We start from the raw sequence: 25,178 nt of genomic DNA, 5'->3' as shown, positions 1-25,178 counted from the left end.
TGGTCTGGTTGTGATACAGACATGGTCTGGTTGTGTTTCTGACATGGTCTGGTTGTGTTTCTGACATGGTCTGGTTGTGTTTCTGACATGGTCTGGTTGTGTTACAGACATGGTCTGGTTGTGTTACAGACATGGTCTGGTTGTGTTTCTGACATGGTCTGGTTGTGATACAGACATGGTCTGGTTGTGTTTCTGACATGGTCTGGTTGTGTTTCTGACATGGTCTGGTTGTGTTACAGACATGGTCTGGTTGTGTTTCTGACATGGTCTGGTTGTGATACAGACATGGTCTGGTTGTGTTTCTGACATGGTCTGGTTGTGTTTCTGACATGGTCTGGTTGTGATACAGACATGGTCTGGTTGTGTTTCTGACATGGTCTGGTTGTGTTTCTGACATGGTCTGGTTGTGTTTCTGACATGGTCTGGTTGTGATACAGACATGGTCTGGTTGTGTTTCTGACATGGTCTGGTTGTGTTTCTGACATGGTCTGGTTGTGTTTCTGACATGGTCTGGTTGTGTTTCTGACATGGTCTGGTTGTGTTTCTGACATGGTCTGGTTGTGTTTCTGACATGGTCTGGTTGTGATACATCATTGAATGTGTTGACCTGCTGTGATGTGTTGACCACCATCACTCTCCATCATCATCCATCATGTGTCTATGAAATAGATAGTTACTGTACTACTGACTGCAGCATTCATCTCTGCTCATTGATGTAGCCATGTCACACAGACACATAGTACACATATTCATCTGCTACCTTTATTAACCTGAGTGTAGCTGTGAGGCCTGTACTAGCCTTGTTGACTAGACTTCCTCCTTGTCTGACACTGGGTATTGGACCGTACCGACGTCCATAGGCCGGTCACTCTTCCACCTCAGTGTCTGTAGTTGACAGGGTAACTTCTCCATGGCCCACACGGTCATTTTAAGGGTGAAAGTTGAAATTATACAGTGGTTGTAATGCCAGTGCGTGTTTTATGCGCGTGCACGTGAAAAAAAATCGTGCACGCGGAAAAAAAAACGGCGCGCTGCGCGCGCCAAAGAGGACCCCCCCGCCACACTGCTGTGCCCCACCCAAAATGTTTTGCACCAGCCGCCACTGGTTTTGTTGTATTGTTCTTCCCATGATGGATGTATGTTTATCTTGTAGATAGTAATAGTTATTTGTCTGTATTATCTTGTAGATAGTACTAGTTTTTTTGTCTGTCTTACATGTAACGATGAATTGAGAATCAAGGACCCCAATTGAAATAAGCCAGTGGCTTTCTTGGGTTTTTATCCTGTTAGTTGACCTTGTATGTAATATGTACTTTCATGTACCTACTTCTGCAAATCTTCTAATAAAGTTTTCAATCAATCAATCAATCAAGCAAGGCAAAGCAATTCAGATATAGGCCTCGCGAACAGCATATTTCTTCTATCTTGACTGAAACTGTTAATTTTCAAAAAAAATGCATTTTTCCAAAACAGTTCATGAGAAAATAAATGTTTTGTGAGCTTAGAATGATAAGGTTCTATCTCCGTTTAGAATGATAAGGTTCTATCTCCGTTTAGAATGATAAGGTTCTATCTCCGTTTAGAATGATAAGGTTCTATCTCCGTTTAGAATGATAAGGTTCTATCTCCGTTTAGAATGATAAGGTTCTATCTCCGTCTAGGGCAGTTCAGAGATATTGAGTGTCAAAGTTTTTACATTCCATTATGTTTTGTAAGATGGAACCTTTGTACTTTATGAATTACTAACTCAAACATTTCAACATTTTAAAAATAACACCACGCAGGCATTACAGTTTTTTATGGTCGCTAACTCACCATGTTCAATACTGAAACCACAGTTTCACAACTCTTCATACAGTCAGCAGAGCAGAAACCCATGTGAACAAAACTGTGACTCTTTCTCTGTGATTTGTGCATTGCTTTCATACAGAATGCATTCAATGACTACGTTATCCAAATGCCATAACACTTCTCTCATTCAAACTCCCCCACTTGCAAAATACTATGTATTTGCAACACATTTTTTCATTGCTAACATACTGTGTTCAAAACTGTGAAGAACACGTTCAAAACTGAATTATTTGGTGCAATTTTGCAGTAATCATATTCCTATCATATATGACAGAAAGCTCGCAATAAACAGTTTTTTTGCACAGTGTTTGAGTGTGCAGATGCTGTTATTTTGCACTCTATTGATACTCTTCAGTTCCAGCACCTCAACAAAGTCTCATAAGGGATGAGCGATGGTATTTTCACTATTTGCAGTAATCATATTGGAAATGTCTAGAAAATATTACAGTAGCAGAATATATACAATGAAATGAAATAGACTAGATGCATTGCCAGGGAAGACATTAGATGTGAGCAGATGCAGACCAGAGGGTGGACCAAAACCCTCAGGAGTGAGACTTGGTGTGATTGCTATTGTATTGTAGGCCTGGAATTTTGTTTGAACTTTGCATCTTCCACTTTATTTTTCACTTTTCATTTTACACAAGTAAATGTAGTGTACTTTGAAGTAAATGTACCGTAACTTACTTTCTGCAAAGATACTGAAAAAAAAAGGATAAACGATAGAATACAGTAAAGGATAGAAGCAAAAGATAGGATAAAGGATAAAAGCAAATTGTGGCATTTCTGATTCATTCTTGTTGCCTAATACTTTACAGTTGTACAGTCAACTATTCTGTCTATGATTACTATAAATCAAACCATTTTTATAGTGAAATATTCATTCTTGTGAAAATAATTCAAACTATGTAATGCTCCCTGTTGTTAGTGTTTTGTAAGTCAGAATGTTATGAATGACAGTGTATGCTTCTGAGTGAACATTGTTGACAGTGTGTGGTTGAACTGTCACACCCTCTACCTCTAGGTAGTGGGCAGTGCCTCTCTCTCTCCCTCTCTCCCTCTCTCCCTCTCTCTCTCTTTCCCTCTCTCTCTCTCTCTCTCTCTCCCTCTCTCTCTCTCTTTCCCTCTCTCCCTCTCTCTCTCTCTTTCCCTCTCTCTCTCTCTCTCTCTCTCTCCCTCTCTCTCTCTCTTTCCCTCTCTCCCTCTCTCTTTCCCTCTCTCCCCCTCTCTCTCTCTTTCCCTCTCTCCCTCTCTCTCTCTCTCTTTCGCTCTCTCCCTCTCTCTCTCTCTCTCTCTCTTTCCCTCTCTCTCTCTCTCTTTCCCTCTCTCCCTCTCTCTCTCTCTTTCCCTCTCTCTCTCTCTCTCTCTCTCTCTCTCTCTCTCTCTCTCTCTCTCTCTCTCTCTCTCTCTCTCTCTCTCTCTCTCTCTCTCTCTCTCTCCCTCTAATTGGCAGGAGTGGCTTCAGGTGTGCGTATGTCCGGCTGTTCACAATTACCTCATGTTAGCCCTGCATAAAGACCCGTTCCAGCCTTCACTTCTCTGCCAGATCGTAGCTTCAGCTTACCGTAAAGATACGCTTCCAGCTCCCCTACCTATTTACTACCCTGCCTGTACCTGCCTCCTACTTACCCCTGTTTTGCCTTTACCCCCCAGTACCCCTACCGGACTCCTCCTACCTGCCCTCCTGCCTACCTGCCCGCCTGCCTGCCTGCCCTCCTCCTGCCTGCCTGCCTGCCCTACCTGCCCTCCTCCTACCTGCCTGCCCTCCTCCTACCTGCCCTCCTCCTACCTGCCCTCCTACCTGCCCTCCTACCTGCCCTCCTACCTGCCCTCCTCCTACCTGCCTGTCCTACCTGCCCTCCTACCTGCCCTCCTACCTGCCCTCCTACCTGCCTGTCCTACCTGCCCTCCTACCTGCCCTCCTACCTGCCTGTCCTACCTGCCTGACCCCCCGCTTGCCCTACGACCGTAGATGGTAAGTAATCACTGACTCCGCAACCAACTCATCGTTCCATAGTGAGCTAGCAGCTAGCAGCGGTCAATGGCAGGAACATCCAAGTTAGCTAAGCATCCAGGCAGCTGGGCCAGAGGGTTCCGTTGGGATTTCCATTCTGAGGAATCGGATGTTTTCCTAGCTGATAGTACTACCTAGCTACACGTGTTGAAGGTTGAACGGAAGTCAACGTTAATTATAGCAAGCTTGCTATGCATGTCACTTCTGCAACACTGTTAATGTAGCTAGCTGTCAAACTTGGTGAAACATCATCAGATGATGACAGGAGGGGGACTGGTAGGAGGGGGACTGGTAGGACCTACCTGCCCCCCTCCTACCTGCCTGCCCTATCTGCCCTCCTGCCTGCCAGTCCTACCTGCCCTCTTGCCTGCCTGACCTCCCGGCCTGACCCCCCGCTTGCCCTACGACCATTCTCTGCCTACTCCCTAAAATAAATTATACTTTATTTTACTTTAACCTGTCTCTGTCTGTGTCTGCCTTGGGTTCCCTATCTGACCGTAACATGAACGAGCTTCTTTTGAGACATGAATGAAGTCATTGGCCAACATGAGTGTTACGAATGCAGACTGTATGAAGAGTTGTGAAACTGTGGCTTCAGTATTGAACATGGTGAGTTAGCAATCGTAAAAAACGGTATTATTATTATTATTATCATTGAAGAAGGCTTTTTCTGAAGGGACTAGACAGGACATGTGTGACGCCCCCGTATCCAAAAACAAACACTTCCTCATTTAGTAAACGTTGTAGCACTTTGTACTGAAGAAGATCCAAGGTGGAGTCTACTAAGAGAGTCAAACGGCCTGTGCTTCCAGACGGTTCCAGACGGTGAGAGAGTCAGATGGTGTTTCTGTGGAAGAACAGGTGACAGAAAGAACAGCACCATATGCTGCAAATGCAGTAAACACACATACAAAGAGCACATCTAGCCTACGATACTAGAGTAATGAGAATAGCCCATCATGTATCATGAAACGTAAATAGTGATGTAACAAAGTACTTACTGCTCGTGAGCTTAGAATGATAAGGTTCTATCTCCGTTTAGGGCAGTTCAGAGATATTGAGTGTCAAAGTTGTTACATTCCATTATGTTCTGTGAGATGGAACCTTTGTTGTATTTTATGAATTACTAACTGAAAAATGTCAACATTTTAAAAATAACACCACACAGGCATTAATAAACACCTAATGGATCAGATTATGTAAAAAACTACATTTTGACAAAAATGGAGATAGAACCTTATAATTCTAACGTCACGTGCTGTATACAGGATTCTTACTTTTGTTCTTTGTATAATTGCTGTATGAGAAGTGTATTGTCATTGTGAGATGCGTTGTCTGTTGTTTCTTGGTAAAGCATAGATATATTTCATTGGGTTAATGTGGACCTATACATTCTGTACATCTGGATCATGTACATCTGGATGTCTCTCAAATTGATTGATTTTCTGGGATTGTAGCTCGTGTAATTGGATCCTGCTGATATGCAATACTTGGTGACGTGCAAAATATGTCTGTCTGAACAGAAGTCAGTGGTGATCTCTGTCCCATCGCTCACAGTGATGTGTTAACATGTGTTAACGTGTTATTATGTGTTATTAACATGTGTTCAATACGTCCAATGTGGAAGGAGAGAATGTGACTTCTGATTGGTCATACTCATACATCACCTCCTGACAGGGGCGTGTCACTTGTGCTAACTTGGCTGCACACTCATGGCTTATCATTATATATGGAGTCTATATGTTACGGTACATGTGGGGAAACTAGGGTTAGGGTTAGGTGCTACGTCGACTTGGTACATGCTGGCATGTCTAAACCTAACCCTAATCCTATCCCTACCCCTAACCCTACCCCTAACCTTAACCCTAACCTTAACCCTAGCATCCTAGTACCTAACCCTAACCCTAACCCTAGTTTTCCCATAACATATACATGATGATGAATGAATCATAATCAAACCTGTGATGATTATCACAACATCATAATGCCTGTAATTCCCAATTGTTTAAGCATTCATATTTATGTATAATTTACATATATACATGTGCATTCACTTCCTCATACCCATCCCATTTGTTGTGATGGCTGTGGCTTTGTAATTGTAGCTCAATGCAATTGGACCCTGCTGATATGCCATACTCGGTCATGTGCAAAAAGATGTTTCTATCTGTGAGTATTTAACCACAAGAGGGCGCCACATCCTATGACATAATTATAATAAACTACCACACGATGGCTTCTCCAATATTGTTCAATCACGCAGACATAGAAACGTTTGTTTTACTGCATATTTCATATATTTGCATTTTTTTTTTTTTTTTGCATAACAGTTTTTGATAATTAAATCTTAAGTTAAGATTTGTGGCAATCAAGTGAATAATGCATGCTCATGCCAACAACTGCGCCATATTCTCTAGGCCTACTAAGATTGCCGTATTCAAAGCCTGAAATAAAACAGACATACTTATAACCCTTTTTTGGATACACATATATATATATATATATACAATCTAGTATTCTTGGCAATTGGTGACCGTATCAATGACCATGAAGTTGAATAGCTGACCATACAACAGAAGGCACCAGATTCTTTACACCAGTCTTAACAGAGTACTTTTTGTAAACGTTGACTAAAAGGGCAGTCTCTCCCTGGTCTCTTTATGGTTTATAACACTCACACACGACAGTAAACATGACAGCAGGAGAAGATGAAGTACCATTTGGGTGCATTGTATTATTCTCTCCTTTTGTGGAGGGGCTGTTTTCTGCGTTTGCTTACAACTAGTTTGGCAACAACACGACCCTGAGGCCTGATCATACTCGAGGATGAACCCTCTCCAGATCACATAGCAACATAGCATTCCCTGAGAGGGAGAGGGAGAGTTTTATGTCAGTATTATTATTCTTGAATCAGGGCATCTTATTAAATACGTAAGATGAAATGCCTCCTGGAAACAATCTGGTTGTTGTTTACACTAATCCTGCAAAAAATGTAGAATCCTGGGTACAAATTATAAATCAAAAGCATACAAAACCCCTCACCTGGTACGTCTTCATTTGTATCAAACAGGGAGAGACCTCTGTGACTCTACTAGGATCAGTGTACTGTCATGTTAAGGCAATGAGACAGCAATATTTGGCCTATTTGAAGCTGTATGTAAAAGTTACACATGCATCATCGTCATACCTCTCCCTCCCCAAAACATCTCAGTTTGTTGATGCCAGAGGAGACAATACATATGTTCATAGTCTTGTGGCTCTTAATATGATTCATGTATCATGTTGTGGCTCTTAATATGATTCATGTATCAGACGCCAACCTAATGCTGCAGAATGCTTCAGATCCGTATGAGTACACCATGGTTGTCAAAACTGTTTTTAGGTTAACAAGGTAAGGCGCATAATTAGATAGAAGTTGCTGTAAACACTCGCATATTGAACATTCAATTGGAAACCCATGCATACTGCGTTTGCTTAATCATGGATGGCGAGAAGAAGAAAGGCCCATTTGAGATCCAGTGACACGAGACAGCAAACAGAGCAATTCTCACACTCTTTTAATGTTCCGACGCCTTTACCCACAATCCTCTTCTGTGAGCCGCTGATTCTGGAATCTGAGGATTTGTAAATGTTCTATTTCTTTCTCATACAGGAGGTTGCGTTCGTAAATTTGCTCTGAGAGCGCCGGAGCGCACACTGGGTTCAACGTCGTTAAGGGACCAAGTCATTTGATTGGACAAGAGATATTCCATGAGTGCTGATCAGATTTACAGAGCGAATTTATGAACGCAGCCACCACAGTATGCTTCACATGTGCAGTCTTCTAGACTGACTCAACTTATTTATTGACCAACTGTCCTTTTCTCTTCAATGGAAGTTCCCAGATGTTATCTGACATTGTGTAGATGACCACTGTAGACCTTTTGCAGTTGTTTGCTGTTACTAACATAATGATCAACATGATAGCATCAGGAGCCTTAAATAACCTGTTACGAGCGATGTTACAATCCTCACCTTTAAATATTATTTTGCAAATTAGGTCCCGATATTGTGTAAACGGTAGATGTATGCTAAAATCCAGGTTATACCTGCAGATCTGAAGTTCAGACTCAGCCCTAAGTCTCTCAGTGTAATTGATAGGAGAGTGTGATAGGACAGTCATAGTTACCAGTCAGACGGTAGTCATCCCCCAGACACAGAGGGGTTGTCTGGAGGTTTGGCAGGACCCATCGCTGCCTTTGGAAAAACAATCCCTTGTCTCCCAGCTGAGAGGGCTCATTACAGGACAGTATGGGAGCGTCCCACTCCAACCCCGAGGATCCGCAAGGAAGCTCAACTCCTTGACCTCAGACGGGAGTGAACGGAGAGGACGAGAGCCAGGCCAAGCCACAGACACAGACTCCAAACCTCTGCCATCAAACATCAGGCCGGGGAGTGTCAGTTTGGGATGCAGGCGCAATGTGTTTTCTCCATACGGCTTCAACGTACTGTAGGCCTACACTTAGCTCCCCCGAAGCCTCTCTGGTACCGTACACACTGCAAACCTCCCTGGTACCGTACACACTGCATGTGACTGAAATCAGGTCTCCACAGTATGCTAGTGTTTTAAAAAAAATGTATTTATTTTTTACAAATGATAGCGAGATTAAATAATACAGGTATCGCGGTCAACTGTCATCTGCTACAAGATCGTAGACGTACGTTCAAAATGAGTCTGAGCTACTGCATTCACACACGATCAGGACAGACATCGCACGTCTTACTCTTACACACGTCACAGCCTGATGATTGTTTTCGTTCCAGTTAGTGAGTTGTTGCACAGAAGCTGCGTTTCTCTCCCTTGTGTGTTTGTTAGCAAACGTGCTGCTACTGGTCAGTGTGGCATGAGGAGTTGCAGAGAGGGAGGACCTCTATCCTCTGACACCTCGGGGTCAGCCCGCGTCTGCCGAGGGTTGCGTGCTACAGACATTACTGCGGCGGCCTGTAAGCCTTAGCACTATGTCAAGTGGACACCCGGGCTAAACCCAGCCCTGACACAGGGCCACAGGAGAGCCTCTTTGGGATTACGAGTAAACCCTCGGAATGCATACCCTGGGTTTTTAAACCGTTCAAACTCCCAGATCATGTCTGTCTGGTGCCACGTTCCGCCGAGAGGTAATACTTAAAGGTCATCTTTTCATGACATTTCATTTTTTCCCCCAACCGACTGGTTACAACACACCACGGCCTTTTGTCTCCCAAGTAAGCTTATATCATAATCATGTATTGTATAGAGGGGGGACAAACATATAATTATTCCTTTTCCACTCGATGGACTGAATTCTAAAGTTACTGGTTATCGCCTCCAACTTTCACTCGTGCACTTACTGTACCTCCAACTCACAAAACTCTCTCTCTCTCTCCTTCCCTCTCTCCTTCCCTCCCTCCCTCCCTCTCTTTCTCAGTATTTGAGAAGCTCAGTGGATGAATCTGGGTGACCACTGCTCACCAAAGGGACAGGAGACAGACAGGAGACAGACAGACAAACCCAGGGACTCCCATAACAAGCCAACCTCCCCGTCTCCACAGAACCTGATTAATTCTTTAATGTCCTCAGTGGAACAGTGGCTTGGCGGAACACCGCAGAACTCACAGTTCACAGTGATGTATTAACATCTGTTGAATACGTCCGATGTCGAAGAAGAGGATATGACTTCTGGTCATACATCACCCCTTGACAGTAGCGTGTCACTTGTGATAACTCGGCTGCACGCTCATGTATGTTCATTGACACTTACAGTCTTTGTGGTTTGAACCAGTAGTCAGTTCGACACAAGAGAAGGGATTATGGTAGTGTTGGGTTGATGGCACTCCATAGGCTTATCATTATAGATGGAGTCAACAACATGATGATGAATGAATCATAATCACACTTGCGATGATGATCATGACATCATAATGGCCGGTAATTCCAAATTGTTTAAGCATTCATATTTAACATGTGTTACGTGTTAATTTTACATGTGCATTCACTTCCTCAAACCCATCCCGTGTGTTGTGACGGCTGTGTTTGGGTGTGGAATGACAGTTGCCCCTCAGCACAGCCGTGGACATCGCCCGCCTGCTCCACACATGTGTGTCAGATGGTGTCATCACAGCACATGTCAGGCCCTGCCTCCTCGGCTCAGCGCCCATAGTCATGGCTGTCATACTTTATTGCCTCAATTTTTATGGTTTGTTTGAGGGCCCAGGCGCGTACTGTAACACCATCTCGCTGACTAATCCTCGCTTGTCTAGACGTCGCACAGGCCACGGCGAGTCCCTAAGAAGTAGAAGAAAGCAGTCTGTCTGAGGACTGACGATCGTGTGTCTTAGATTACGTCATTATCGGTCATTGCAGCATGAAAGGAGAACATGGGGGTCTTGTTTTTGGTTCCCTCAGGACTTCACGTGGAGGGGAGATCGGGGACAAATGTAACAGGGGTGAACTGGAACACCCTGCTTCTAACACCCTGCTTTTCTCCAGTCAGAAACAAGCTTGAGTGATTTTTTTTAATAAGCACATTTTTTTGCTCTCTCTTGTTCTCTCTCTGTCCTGTGCTTTCACCTCCCTACAAATAGCTCAACTTCGTATCAACTAGGTCATGCTACAGATGCCTAGGCCTAACATCAACCAATGAGGTCTGACTAGAGTCTCTTAATATGCTCTTATGATATTCAATAATTCCATTGAGACAGCTCCTTTTAAAAAAATAAATAAAGATCCATTCACTCCATGTAGTTGAGAGTGCACCGGAATGTGCAGGGGGCAAATGGAACATCAGACTTTTGTGCATTAAAATCAATACTGTGGTCCAAGCATTTTAAAAGACCTAGAAATTGTATGAAGGATTAGATCTATGTTTCTAGTATAAAAACAATGAGTAGAACGGCCTCTGAGTAATGCTAAATGCAAAAACATTTAACATTTCCCCCTGACCTCCCTTTAATTTAGAGAAATGTGACTTATTCCGAGCATTTGATTAAAAGCATTTTAAAAACATCCTTTTATGTTGGTTATTTTCTTGACAACAGCTCTCGGCACTTCAAGTGAGTCCAATTAGAATATGAGAAGCCAGCTTGTTCTAGATCAAGGGCTATCATTCCCAAGTGCTATTCTTGGGCTTGTATGTTAGTATGCTTTGTTTTTGATCTATCAAATTAATCTAATATATTGTAACTGCATGAAGACAACTGGCATTGAAGTTAACAAGGTGGTCTACCACCACTAATCCAATTCAGAGAGCATGTCAAAATAACTTCATTCAATTCACACCACGACTCTGATAAGAAACACCACTCCGTAATGAGATGTTGTTCACTGATAGATACAATTATTATCACGCGATCATAACCCATGTTTGAGATCTACTTGCTTGGCCTCTCTGTAACAATCAGTGGTGCCGATTCTCTTGGAGAATGAGCACATACCGGTACATGAGGATTGAGGGCCTGGACATATGGAACCAATAAGGAGTCTGTGATCATCATCACCACCCCTCACTGCTGGCTTGATCCCCTACCTCCTGTAAAGCTTCAGGATCAGAGCTGGAGAGTTAGTGTGACTCTCTGCCAGCCCTCCATCAACCTCCTACCTTCTTTATGGACTTTACAAGCAGTTATACCCTTTTATTAAAGGGGCAATAATGTCGCGCCACGTGCTAGAAGTGTGATACGTTTTAAATACGATTATTAGTGGGATGAATTACACATGTGTTAGAGGAGTGTGCTGAACGGTAGACGGTAGGTAATATGCCACAGTCTAGCCACTGTGTTCTTAAGGTCACTCAGTATGCACAGGATTTAGCAACTGCATTGAAGAGTACAGTTTCAAACCGTTACAAGGGACACCACAGGACATCGCCACGTACTACCTAATGGCATTTTCAAAGGTACAAGTTCATTTGTCTCTATCTGGGAAGCGCAGTGGCGGGCGGTGCATTTCACACCTAGGCCTTCAGTGATGTCCGACACATTCCTACCTGAATTATTCTACCTCTTAATACCATCGTTATGACGCCATGGCTCTAGAAACTAGACAGAAACACAGTATAACCGGGCGTTGCATCACCTTAACATAGTCAGACAAGTACAACAGAGTTATATTAATATTTCCAAAGCATTTTTAATCAATAAATCCGCATTTACAATGAAGAGTGTTAAACTAACATCTTTAAGATCGCTACATTACCCACGTCTGTCGTCTCGTCCACCATAATAGCGACAAAGGGTGCCTTTTTAATCTCCATTTTGATCTCTTCTTCCATCACTTCAGCAATAGCAAAAATCAGGTCGTTTTGTATTTTGCCTGACGTCCCAGTAAACACTTTGTTTGTGGACAGGTGGTAATGTAAATCTGGGTTGTTTTCAGCCAGAAAAGAAAGAAGCTCAACGTAGTTTCCTCTGTTTGTGGACTTGGCGCTTTCATTGTGTCCCCTAAATGAAAGTTATTGTTTACCCAAAAACAGGACACAATCGATCAGTATTATCGATCAGTCAACGAAAGCTTTCGTTGTGAGGCTCCGTTTCCCTGCGCCCTTTCAACAGTTTCACATCTACCGGCATAGTTCCGCATCTCAATAGTGAATATCAATAGTGCGTAGCAATAGTGCGTAGCAATAGTGCGTATCCAATCAAAAGACGTGCTGGGTGCTGACATCAGATTGAGCCTTCCAGCAGGCGCCGTTGTTGATTTTGCTCGCATCTACGTAGGTTTACTAGGAACGCCACAGGTTTTCTCGTTCCAACGTAAAGTTACAGGTCGAATTCGCGGCACCGTCTGTTGTGAAGGCGGGCAGATTTGGGAGCCCCCTAGCAACACATTTTGATTGGATAAAAGCTCTAACATAAAGGCCAGCCCTCCAAATCTCAATTGGAGACTGGAAGCAGCGCAACCAAGAGGAAAGCTATGAAATGAAGAGAATAGACTATGGGGAATCATTAATACATATTTGTGGGAAAAATATATTAAATAAAATGTATATTCTGATGATGTTTAGGCCAGCAGAGAAGGCCTTGCTGGCCCTGACGGCACACCACTGTGGGAAGGGGGGGGGTGTGTTCTGTGACTCAGAGTGTTTGTGTCATTCCATTCCCCCACATCAGTACCAATTAGAGATTAGAAAGAAAAAAAACACAACTTGGCAGCCAGAGAAACGACTGAGAAACTGAAGTAATGTCTTGACTGCTTTTGTTATTCTTGCTCAACCTCACAGCCTAAATATGCATAAATAACTGTTTGTCATGTTAGTGTAACGGCTGGTCTATGTGTGTGTGTGTGTGTGTGTGTGTGTGTGTGTGTGTGTGTGTGTGTGTGTATGTGTAAAGTCAGATAACTAACATCTTATCTCAGAGGCGGAAGTCCTCTGGTTAACGTGGATCGGTGTGATAACTCTTACTCATGGTGTACTCAGTGTAAACTCAGTGTAATCAGTGTGAGTTGTTGATGCCATTGGCGAGTGGATCGACTTAAGCAGATAAACCCAACGTGTCACTCCAGCATGATGCCAACTGAACCGTTTTCCAGGCATTTGTGCTGAGCAAGGTTGATTCAGCTTGGCAAAGAGAGAGAGGGAAGGATCGGGTACAAAATCAAGGAAAGCAGAACAAGCGGGGGTTGCATTTTTGCGCTCTCTTCCCAAACTCTTCCTGTTGTGGCAGGAACCTTGAGAGAGTGTGGGGATATTATCCTATTATCTAGCCAGTTTTGGCGGAGACTCTCCGCTGACATTCATTGTGCCTTTCTTTTCTGGGTCCATTGCAATGTTTCTATGTCTCGGTGTGATCTGTGTGGAGTGGTCTAATGAAGAATGGCAATTGTCGCCTGGGCATTGAATGTTTAAACTTAAAGATGCCAAACCTGAATTGTTTCACGATGTGTCCTGCTGTGAACCATGCGGAAACATCTGTAGACAATATTAGGAATTCTCACGGTTTGATTTTAAGTATACAAAGACGTTAAAGGATAATTCTGTCTACTGACGTTGTTGTGGCCGTTCATTCTTTCATGATTCACTTCCAGATTGTGATGATGTTGCAACAAGCTCTTACTGAAGCATCGGGTCACTGAGGGATAACTTGTAATGACTTGTTGCTAATGGTAAACACAAACCGATTCTCTAACAGCACTTACGACATGGAATTTGTACATTGTTTACGTTTGCCAAAGACACATTGCTGAATACACAACAGACAGACGCAAAAATCCAAAAGCTACTAAGTCAGAAGAATATAAACAGCATCATGTGAGAGGCCCGTATAAAAGCAACACGTTTGATACAAAATAACAAACGCAATTCCAATGTCCACTGGAAAAAAAATAGGTATTTCATTTGTAAACACCACTACCTCTGGTTAAGCCTGTCTAAGCTCTAGAACCTCACTTTATGGTTCTGTGGGGCTGAGTCGGATAAGCATGGCACTAGCAACGTTTGGGGGCTATCCGTTTGATTCCCGCTGGGACCATATATACACAAGAAACGTATGCATTCACTGTACTAGCAGAAGCATTGGACAGAAGCATCTGCTCGATGGCACATTGATTGATTGATTGATTGATTGAAAACCTTTATTGTCCCCAATGGGGAAATTTTGTTGACACATGAACAAGGAGTCTCTGGACACCACGTCCTGATAGGTTGTTTTATCTTTTACAATGTCGTCCCTCCTCTCTTCTTCACTACTCTGGTGGCACAGCGTCTGAGAGCCCTTTATGTTTGTATATATACCGTACTTGAGGCCATCTACTCCATACTACACCATGCACTATAGCACATACAGTATGTATACCGTGCACTACAGAACATACAGTATGTCTCACGTGCACTACAGCACGTACAGTACGTCTCACGTGGCACTTAGCCAGAATCTCCACATCTCTGCCTGTGAGGTGGTTTCATGTCTGGTTGGTCAGAATCCGAAACTTCCAACCACCCCTCACCTCACAGGCCGAGCTCTCTTCCCATAAATCCGAGGGGCCGTGTGTGTGTGTGTGTGTGTGCAACTGACCCCCAGTAAAAGTGCCATGGACCAACTCCAGATGTGCACATCTCTTTCCCTCCCCTCCGTCCTTCTCTCTTTCTCTCTCCCACACTCTTTCTTTCTCTCCCACTTCCACTAGTCATCCCCTCCCCTCCCCCCTCATCCATGCGCGAGTTTTTCCATTTCCTTTTTTGGTGAAAAAATTCTGAATCCGAGAAGGAGGAGGAAGACGTTCACCAATGCCGGCAGGAGAGAGAGTGTATCTGTGTATCTGTATCTGGCGTCCTGTTTGTTATTGGCCTGTGTGCTTCATCAAGACGATGAAACGACCCACTCAGCATAAACACGCATATACTCTCATGCACTCACTCACACACCCCCCCCCCACACACACACACACACATCCATCCATCCATCCATCCATCCATGACCGCCCTCTGTATCCTCATAGCAGAGATATCAGTAGTGAGTAGATACTACACCCTGGGGATATACAGTACCAGTCAAAAGTTTGGACACACTTTCCAATTCAATTGAACGGCCTCAGAGGCTGAGTTATACGCTACAATCAGCCACTAGGGACGCAGCATTCACAAGATTGTATTTCCTGTCAAAATAATGGCGCTTGTAGAAAATAGTTGTACTGTAAATAGTTGAAAAGAATATATGCTGACTGTCTAAAGATAGTGACACAGAGACATGTGTATCTTGACGGATTCTACCTGCCAGAATACCTTCAGAAATACAGGCATGACTCTTAAAATTCAATTTAAATTTATTTGTTACAATTTTATAAACACAACATCATATAAATGAACAAATGAACAGATTTTGAAAACTGATTTTTAGTTAATTCTTCCATCACATTGAAACAGCCTGTTCCATTTTCCATTGCCCATTTGTTTTAGAATCATAAAAAGCACATTCGTCAACTCTGACTTGCCAGCATCAAAGCTCAAATAATGAAATATATGTATTTTTGTATTTTTTCTTCTATATGTGACAAACTAACATGAAATAATAATAAAAAAAAACAGCAACATCGACAGCAACAATCAAAATAATTATCGAGGCAAACAAACAATTAATGATCCAGACATGCATGCTTACAGACATGCATACAGACATGCATGCCACTGTGTTGACGTAATGCAGCGCGGCTTCTTTGGGGCTAGCCCATTCATTCTCAAACAACTCAGGGATTAAATACAAAGGCGAAAAAGGGAAGAAGTTATATGAAAGACTCATAGATAAGTGTGGATATGAAAAAGGTAAACAATAGCTTTCATAGGACAATGAGTGGTTCAATGTGTTGTTGTCTTGCATCATGTATGAACGTGTGAGTTGTGTTTATGTACGGGTTTGCATGTGCACATATTTGGGTAGCAGAACATTTTTGTTTATCCATAGTGCAAATACATAATAAGGTTATGGAAGACTTCACCAATCTTCACTAGCAATAATCACAACCACCTTTTATTAAGTTTATAATCAGACTCTCTCTCTGTCTCTCCATCTCTTTCACTCGTTCACATTCACTTTACAAACAAAGTCTTTAACTCTCTGGAGTCTGAAGGTTGCGTCGCAATAAGCGATAACATGGCTTGCATATATAATAGATTGTAGAGGATAAGTGAGACAGCTAAAGCATGACAGCAACTATTAGACACAGAACAGGGGGCAAGAGATAAGGCAACATTCAATATGCACACAACTGCATCAATGGAAACATGTATTCATCAAGTATACATCGCAGTAAATATCAGTGTCCTGTGGTTGCTTCCAAAGTATAGAGTATTTTTCATTAGTAGTGATTAATGTTTTAAAAAAAGAAAAAAAAGAAATGCTTGCATCTTTGGTTCGATAATACATACATCTTATGTAACGTGATGATATTTAAGGCACTTTTTGCATAGTCAGTATTTTGGCAAACACAACTACTGTACTACATTGAAATAGTACGATTTCAAACTATGTTCAAAGGACAATTTGTTGGTTGGTCAATGTTACCACAACATCCTCTAACCCAACATCCTCTAGCCTCCTAAAGCTCAGTTCACATAAATGGAGCGATGCAGAAATGTATTTCTTCAGTGACATTTGGATCCCAAAAGTTTTCCATTGTTTCATAACTTTCATTGTTTTACAGCAGATGCTATGCTTCTTTGGCAGGTTCCAATCTTTGGCAAGTCATCAAATGACCCTACTTATCAGCTAACAATAAAGCTTCAGGACTTTTTCCTCTGTTAAGCTAAACACAACCATGCTTATTGGGGAATATAAAAAAGTGGGACCATTATGAGAATGTTCCTCAGCAACGTTATATCAACATTGGTTGAGCCGATAATTGTGTCTGATAGCGCTGCAGTAACCTGATGCTTGGCAGCAACAAGAAGCACTGGAGAGCACGAGGATTATGATGATGATGATGATGATGATGATGATGATGATGGATACAGCCGTGGTCTAGTGAGCGAGGTGTGTAGGTGTGTGTGTGTGTGTGTGTGTGTGTGTGTGTGTGTGTGCGTGCGTGCGTGCGTGTGTGTACTGTATTTGGGCGTGACCTGAGAGGCACAGTGTGTGGGCCTACAACAGTAACAGCCTTGGTAGTGTGTGTGTGTGTGGGGGGAGGGGGGGCCCTCTGGTTGTTGAGTGTGTGAGGTGAGGTGGGTGAGGAGGGGGAAGGAGGGTAGGGGGGGTCTCTAACTGCTGTTGCAGTCACGGCACAGGACCTTGTCGCCGTCAGGGAAGAAGCCGGCACCCACCAGGGACACAGAGCACTCGGAGCAGGCGAAGCACGGCTGGTGCCACTGGCGCTCCTCAAACGAGATGTACTTCCCTCCTCCGAAACCTGAACAAGACCAAGGCAAGGCAAGTTTATTAGTACAGCACATTTCATACAACAGGGGCAATTCAAAGTGCTTTACATACATTATTTAAAAATACAGCAAGAGGAGCATAAGAAATGTCTAACCCCAACATAAAACATACAATGAATAAAAGCAAATATAAGAAGTAAATAGATAAAACATTTTTAAAAAACAATAGTTAATGGAAAAAAGACATTGATAGAAGTGTTTGTGTTTAATCATAACTGGTGCAAAACATGAAGGTTTTTAGCTTAGATTTAAATATTTTAAGGGTTTGGGCCTGTTTGATTTCTTCAGATTTCCACAATGGGTTATCATGAGTGGGAGCATAAAAACATATCCTTTCCACCTGTAAACAATCCCCACCCCCCCGTCCCCAACACACTCTGATGAACAATCGCAATAGCATTTGATGCAATGGACGCTATCACTAAGCCACGCCCCCCCCCTTTGAAAACTCGGACAAACAAACAACGCTTCACTGACAGTTGACTGACTGACCGACCGTAACTGAATGACATTCAATGACTTACAAATGACTTTTGTTACTGTCTCGTCCTGTCTCGTCCTGTTTGTCCTGTTGCGTTTCCCGTAGTTGTTTTTCCGGGTTCAGAGCACGCTGGCGTCCGCGTTGTGACTGCCGCTTCTGTTTCCCGGTCCTGTCTCCTGTCTTTTTGTATCCTGTCTTTTTGTATCCTGTCTTATCCTTTTTGTATCCTGTCCCGCCGACCTCCGCTGCCTTCCCCCCCGCCATCTCCCGCCTCTCACCGCCTTCACTACCGGACTGCAATACTCACCGCCTTCACTACCGGACTGCAGTACTCACCGCCTTCACTACCGGACTGCAGTACTCACCGCCTCACCGTTCCTGTCCCCCGGCTCTGTGTTGCCGACTGACCCGCTGCGCGCCGCTCTCAGACATCGCTGGCCTGGCCGTGCTGTGCTATTACCCTCGTCCCGGGAGGTAGCCACCGCTCCCTCCCCGGTTCGGGGGTTGCCATCTCCGCAGGTGAGTGTCGGTCCTTCCCAGCCTTCACTCACTGCTGCGCGATTTGGTCGCTGGCATGGCACGGCTAGGCTGGCCGGCCGCGCGGGTTCGGTCCCAGGCTGGCAATACAGATGACAACGGCAACGGCGGCACCGCGCTGTCGCTCTGGTCCACTGCCTGTCGTCTTGCCCTGGACTCCCGGCCATCTCACCTGCCCCCCCACCTCCCCCTGCCCTTCTCTCGTCTCACCTACACTCACTGAACCACAACCATCGCCTCACTGCTGCTGCTGCCACCAAGGCAGGCATTCTCCGCTGCCGCCGCCACATCCATCGAGGCTCCCAGCAACATCAACACCAGACTCTACACCACCCCCCCCCCCCCTCCCCGTTCGCTGACTCTGTGTTCCATGTTACTTGTTGTTGTTACTTGTTGTTTTTGTGTGTCCCCATGTGTATCCTATATTGTCAGCGTCTTTGAGCCTTGGAAAAGCGCTATATAAATTTAATAAATTATTATTATTATTATTATTATTACAATGGCGGCGGGTAGTTGGCAAATTTCAGATTTCTGATTTCTGACAGCAAGTAACAGACATGTTTTTTTAAAGATTATTTAGTCTAGAAGCTTTTCACCATCAGATATTAGCGATATCTATATGTTTGTCCGAGTTTTCTGCCTGTATAGTGACTTTTGCTCTGATATGATTGGACAATTTCCATTTTGGGGGGCGTGGCTTAGCGATAGGTCAACACTCTCCAGGGTTTCATTCTAGTGGGTAGTAGCTGTGTAACGTGATCCTACCAGTGATGGGCTTGGTGCAGGCCTCACACTTCTTGGCATAGAGGCTACCGAAGCACTTGAGGCAGTAGGGGCTGTCTTCGCGCGAGGTGAAGTGCTGGCCGGCCAGCTGCACCTTGCAGCCCGTACACACGAAGCACTCCTTATGCCACGGCTCCTCCCGGTACGTCACACCGCCTTTAGCCAGCGCCTGAGAGGAAGAGGAGCACATCAGGGGTTCAGCGGAAGACCGATTCCACTTCGTGAGCTTAGAATGATAAGGTTCTATCTCCGTTTAGGGTAGTTCTGAGATATTGAGCGTCAAAGTTTTTACATTCCATTATGTTTTGTGAGATGGAACCTTTGTATTTTATTAATTACTAACTAAAAAATGTCAACATTTTAAAAATAACACCACACAGGCATTAATAAACACCTAATGGATCAGATTATGTAAAAAACTACATTTTGACAAAAATGGAGATAGAACCTTATAATTCTAACGTCACAACTTTACAAAACTCACTATAACCACCTCTATGACCACTCTGTAACCACAAGACTACACTATGAACTTATGTTGACATCACTGATAAGGCAGCAGCTTTTGCTATACTTCTTCTCACCATAGTATATTTCACATTTGTGCCATTTACCAGACGCTTTTATCCAAAGTGACTTACAACTAAAGTACATTCGTCTAAAGTAAGTAACACATCTATACATCAGTCATCATAAGAAAAAATAAATCTATTCTAAGACCAGGGGCCATTGGCACAATGCTAAAAGAAGGATATATATATATAACCCTGACTAAAACAGCAACTGGAGCTATTTGTAGTGATGGAAGATCATGTTTCATATGAGGGTTACACTTTTATTGGACCTTTTTCTTCAAAGTGTCGAGCTTGCGAGTAACAATTTCATCTCTACTGTCATACACTCCCTTGTATCTGTGATACACTCCCTTGTATCTCTACTGTCACACGTACACTCCCTTGTAATCTCAGTGCATGACACTGAACCTTTGAACCTGAAAGATGGCCGCCTCTGCTTCCTCCACACTGACCTGTTTGCAGCGGGTGCAGCGCGGGGCGAACTTGTTCTCGTAGCACGGCACGCAGTAGTGGTCCTCCTTGTCTGGGATGAAGGACTGGGAGCCGATAGGCTGCTCACAGCCGTGGCAGACGAAGCATCCCTCGTGCCACGTAGAACCGCCATACTCCAGCTTCCTGGTTCCTGAGAGAGAGAGAGAGAGAGAGAGAGAGAGAGAGAGAGAGAGAGAGAGGGAGGGAGAGACAGAGAGAGAGAGAGAGAGAGACAGAGAGAGAGAGACAGAGAGAGAGAGAGAGAGAGAGAGAGAGACGTACAGAAGGGGAAATGAGAAAAATAATGGTGTAAGAGGACACCACGTGCAAGAACACTCAAAACAAGGCTAAACGAAGATGACGAATGACAATAGACAGCAGCAATAATAACAGAATGTCCTTCTGTTGAGGAAATGTTTTGTTCACATTAAAGATTCAGTGAGAACAGCTCAACACTTCAACGCCTGGATGGAAAACCCTGGAAGCCCACAGAGCGTTTCAGTACTCAGCTCAATCTGAGGGACCAAACGGCTTCTGAGGATTCAGTTAGAAGGACTTGGATTCTCTTTAGCAGGGTGTATACAGGAATCTTGAGGTTAATTTGAAAGTGACAGTTGGATCTAAGTGACAGTTGGATCTAAGTGACAGTTGACACTAGAACAGCCGTGTCTATGTTACCTACTCAGGGTATATACAGGAATCTTGAGGTTAATTTCAAAACCTTTTTAAAGACCTTGTCAATATTTTTCCAGACCTCACCGCCACTTCGAGCTGTAACCGTTTACATCAGTGACACCTTTAACTTAACAGTTTTAGTTTGCAATAGACTAGACCACTATCATACAACACAATGTCCGGTTCATCTTTGTTTTTTAATAAAACTAATAAATTCACGAACTTTTACTAAAAATGTTTAATTCAGAAAAATACCAACAACATTTTTTAAAAATTACTTTTTAATACTTATTAAAGGTCTTGATTTTCCCAAGATTGATTTATCAACTTTTAATACTTTTCAAGACACCGCGGATACCCTGTTTAGTCCCTGCCTTTCCTGCCATGGCTGCAGCGCTTTTGTAAACCACTTGAACTTAACACCTGATCATAAACCAGGATGACAGCCCACATTGTGTGTGTGTGTGTGTGTGTGTGTGTGTGTGTGTGTGTGTGTATGAGAGAAGAGGATTGGGAGAGAGGAGGTGGGCCTTGTCTGCTCTGTTAGTAGTTGGGGTGATTTAAGGTTTTGGGGAAAAAGTTCTGAAGAAAATTATACCTGCGCTGAGCTTAACCAAGTTGAAAAAGAAACAAACTCCCATAGACAACAAACCCCAGATGAAGGGGTGCTCACTCATTGCTGCCTCGCTCTAGCAGCGCAGCACACTGCAAATTACCACATTTGACCACAAGTGAGAAGTCATTCCGGAAAAAAAAGCCACGCCACACTCTTCCTGGAATCATTTGCTGTTTTATGACTCTTCGCTTGGCCCGATACAGTGGTGCTGAAATAGTTTACGGGCTTATCTCTTGTTATCATCAGTCGCTTGGCGGCTGGCCAGGCATGAGGATTTGGCTCAGAGACAGCAAGTCAGGCAAACTGGCAATTACTCTGTCACATTCAGCCTTGGCACAGACTCCCTAACTCTACCCCCCCCCCCCCCCCATCCCCTCCCTCCCTCTCTCTATCTATATCGCTTTCTCTCCATTTTAGTCTTACTGTGATGAGGTGCAGACCTCAGTCTTGTAGCCACATATATTATATCAATTATCTTAATATTAAAAAAGCCTAATTATGTGTGTTTATCCTTCAAACAGTCTTCAACTCTCAAGTGTAAGGATGACGTAAGGATAAACAGTTGCCATGGACGGGTGAGACATTACGAGCTGCTTTCCCAGACTGAGATTAAGCTTAGTCTTACCCTAAAAAAAAGTACTTTCCCATGAAGAATCTCAAGTCTGTGTCACAGGCAAACTTGATCCACGGCGATCAAAAAAACCATGGGAGTGATGGGGGCAATTTGACAAAGTAAAACATTGCCAACATGGCCAAATCAACTCAAATGAACTTTCTGACTTGGTTAGTAGTTGCCTTGAGGTGATTTGAACACAAATATGGAACACAGTGTACCTGGCCCCATCAGTCCCATTGTTTAGTGAGCCGTGGCTACAGTTAGCTGGGGCGGCCGTGGCTCAGGAGGTGTAGAGCATGCGCATGTGGCTCAGGAGGTAGAGCATGCGCATGTGGCTCAGGAGGTAGAGCATGCGCATGTGCGAGAGGTGAACAGACACAAACTTGCGTTCTGGTCTGAGGAAAAGTTTGCAAGAAAAAGTTTATATATAAACTTTAGCAGTGAGGAAGAGGTGGAGGTGGGGGGGGGAGGAGGGGGGACGAAGAAGGGGGACGAAGAAGAGGAGAGGGATGAGATGGAGGAGGAGGAGGAAGAGGAAGAGGAGGAGGAGGAAGAGGAGGTGGAGGCATTGGGGGGTGGAGGTGGTGGGGATGCAGGAGTGGAGGAGGTTGGTGGTATTTGGGGTGGAGGGAAAGAGGAGGGGAGTGAATATATGGTGTTTAAATTATGTATTATGTATTATCACAGGCGAGGTATGCAATTTATTTGAGGAGAAATTTAGCAAGATTTGAGGGAAAGTGGATAACTGTGTGGAAAGTCTTTGAGGGATTGGTCAGGAAGAATGTGGGACTGATGCACAAGACAGGGCAAGAAGATTTAGAGAAGTTGTTTATTAGGGATTGTGGGTTTATAAGGGTGGGGGTGGATGGAGGGTTGGAGTTTGATTTAGATTTTAGATATTTATTTATTTATTTTTTTGCATTCTTTTGTTATTGTTTTTAATTTATTTTATTTGACTCATAATACAATGAAGGCTATAAAATTAACTTGTGTGAATATGTACAGCTATGATAAGAGCAGGCGTCTAATGATTGCAATGTCGGAAGTGTCCTTGGGCAAGACAGTGAACCCCAAATTGCTCCTAATGAGCGGGCCGGCGCCTTGCATGGTAGCTTGCTGCCATTGGTGTGTGAATGGGTGAACGACAGGCCATTCTTAAGCGCTTTGGAATAAGGCGCTATATAGGTGCAGTCCATTTACCAAGTTAGCACTGGCTAATTAAACAACTCTGAACCATGGGTTACAAAACTACCTAAGAGTACATTCCTGTTAGAGTATTAAGAGTACAGTCCTGTTAGAGTACTCAGAGTACAGTCCTGTTAGAGTACTGAGAGTACAGTCCTGTTAGAGTATTAAGAGTACAGTCCTGTTAGAGTATTAAGAGTACAGTCCTGTTAGAGTACTAAGAGTACAGTCCTGTTAGAGTATTAAGAGTACAGTCCTGTTAGAGTACTGAGAGTACAGTCCTGTTAGAGTATTAAGAGTACAGTCCTGTTAGAGTATTAAGAGTACAGTCCTGTTAGAGTATTAAGAGTACAGTCCTGTTAGAGTACTCAGAGTACTGTCCTGTTAGAGTACTCAGAGTACAGTCCTGTTAGAGCACTGAGAGTACAGTCCTGTTCCCTGTGTAGGCCTACTGTGACAATGACGGGTGTGTAGAAGGGGTACCTGGCATGACGGTCTTGTCGCAGGCCACACACTTGGAGGAGAACTCGTTGCAGTAGCAGTCGTTGCACAGCAGCGCGTCGTCCTGGCTGGTGAAGGGCTCGTCCGCCAGGCTGCGGTCGCAGCGGAAGCAGCGGAAGCAGTGCTCGTGGTAGTGCCGGTCCTCGTAGAACAGCTCCTGGGGGAACAACGGCAACGGTTAGGGTTAGGGTTAGGGTTAGGGAAGCAGTGCTCGTGGTAGTGCCGGTCCTCGTAGAACAGCTCCTGGGAGAACAACGGCAACGTATGGGAGTCAGCGGACAGTTCTAAACAGAATACATCCTACTCTTCAGGTTACACCTTAACTGCTCCTCCTGAGACATCTTCTGCCCCTCAGCACTGCGTCTCCTAAAGACACCCGCTTTCCCCTCTACTGTGTCCCTAAAAACTTCTATTGCCCCCCTTGTACTGTTTCTCTGTTTCTCCAGTGTAAAAAAAAAAAAAAAAAACTAGGTTTAGAAGAAGGTGATAGGAGAAGGTTTTTCCTTCTATCAGTGGCCCCGGGCCTGAGCTGGATTACTCTTCCTGCAACGAATGGTGGATTGATGATTCTCATGCTTAGTATTCAAATGTATTGATTGTAAGTCGCTTTGGAATAAGGCGTCTGCTAAATGCCCCCCCAAAAAATGTATGTCGTTAAAGTGCAATGTAGAAGTGGTGAGACTGGATTCAGAATGACCAGAGGATTCGTATTTAAAACAGCAACTAAATCACTCAGTGACCGAAATTGTTCAGCGCTGTAATTCCTCATAAGAGACTTCAGACTACTTGTACATATATCTCATTTTGAGTCATTCTGATCTGCAACAAAAACAACTGGGCTCTACAGTAGATCATCCGGAGAGATTGCAAAGAGTGACTGCTGGACAACACAAGCACATGCATGGGTGTCTGGTTACGAGCAGAGGTGAGGGAGCAAGCTTTGTCTGGGTAAGCTCCAGACATGAAATATGCAAACAGAGAGTAATGAGACAGAGA

At 43.8% G+C, this 25,178-nt stretch overlaps 1 protein-coding gene across 1 annotated transcript in view; it reads right to left on the bottom strand.

Annotated features, from left to right (window-relative positions):
• Window positions 1-17,565: 17,565 nt before the first annotated feature.
• fhl3a (four and a half LIM domains 3a) overlaps window positions 17,566-25,178 on the bottom strand; it is a gene marked incomplete at its 3' end in the record, with an annotated part of 8,723 nt that continues 1,110 nt past the window's right edge. The window contains exons 2-5 of the mRNA XM_080540287.1: window positions 24,165-24,339; window positions 20,571-20,740; window positions 19,526-19,712; window positions 17,566-17,714 (exon numbers count right to left, since the gene is read on the bottom strand). Coding sequence (XP_080396413.1) covers window positions 17,566-17,714; window positions 19,526-19,712; window positions 20,571-20,740; window positions 24,165-24,339 — 681 coding nt within the window. The remainder of the gene's footprint in view (window positions 17,715-19,525; window positions 19,713-20,570; window positions 20,741-24,164; window positions 24,340-25,178) is intronic.

This window comes from Nansenia antarctica, assembly GCF_963989245.1.
Source record: "Nansenia antarctica genome assembly, chromosome: 10".
Taxonomy (NCBI): Eukaryota; Metazoa; Chordata; class Actinopteri; order Argentiniformes; family Microstomatidae; genus Nansenia; species Nansenia antarctica.
The sequence above is the reverse complement of the archived record's forward strand: the minus strand, read 5'-3'. Positions and strand labels throughout refer to the sequence as shown.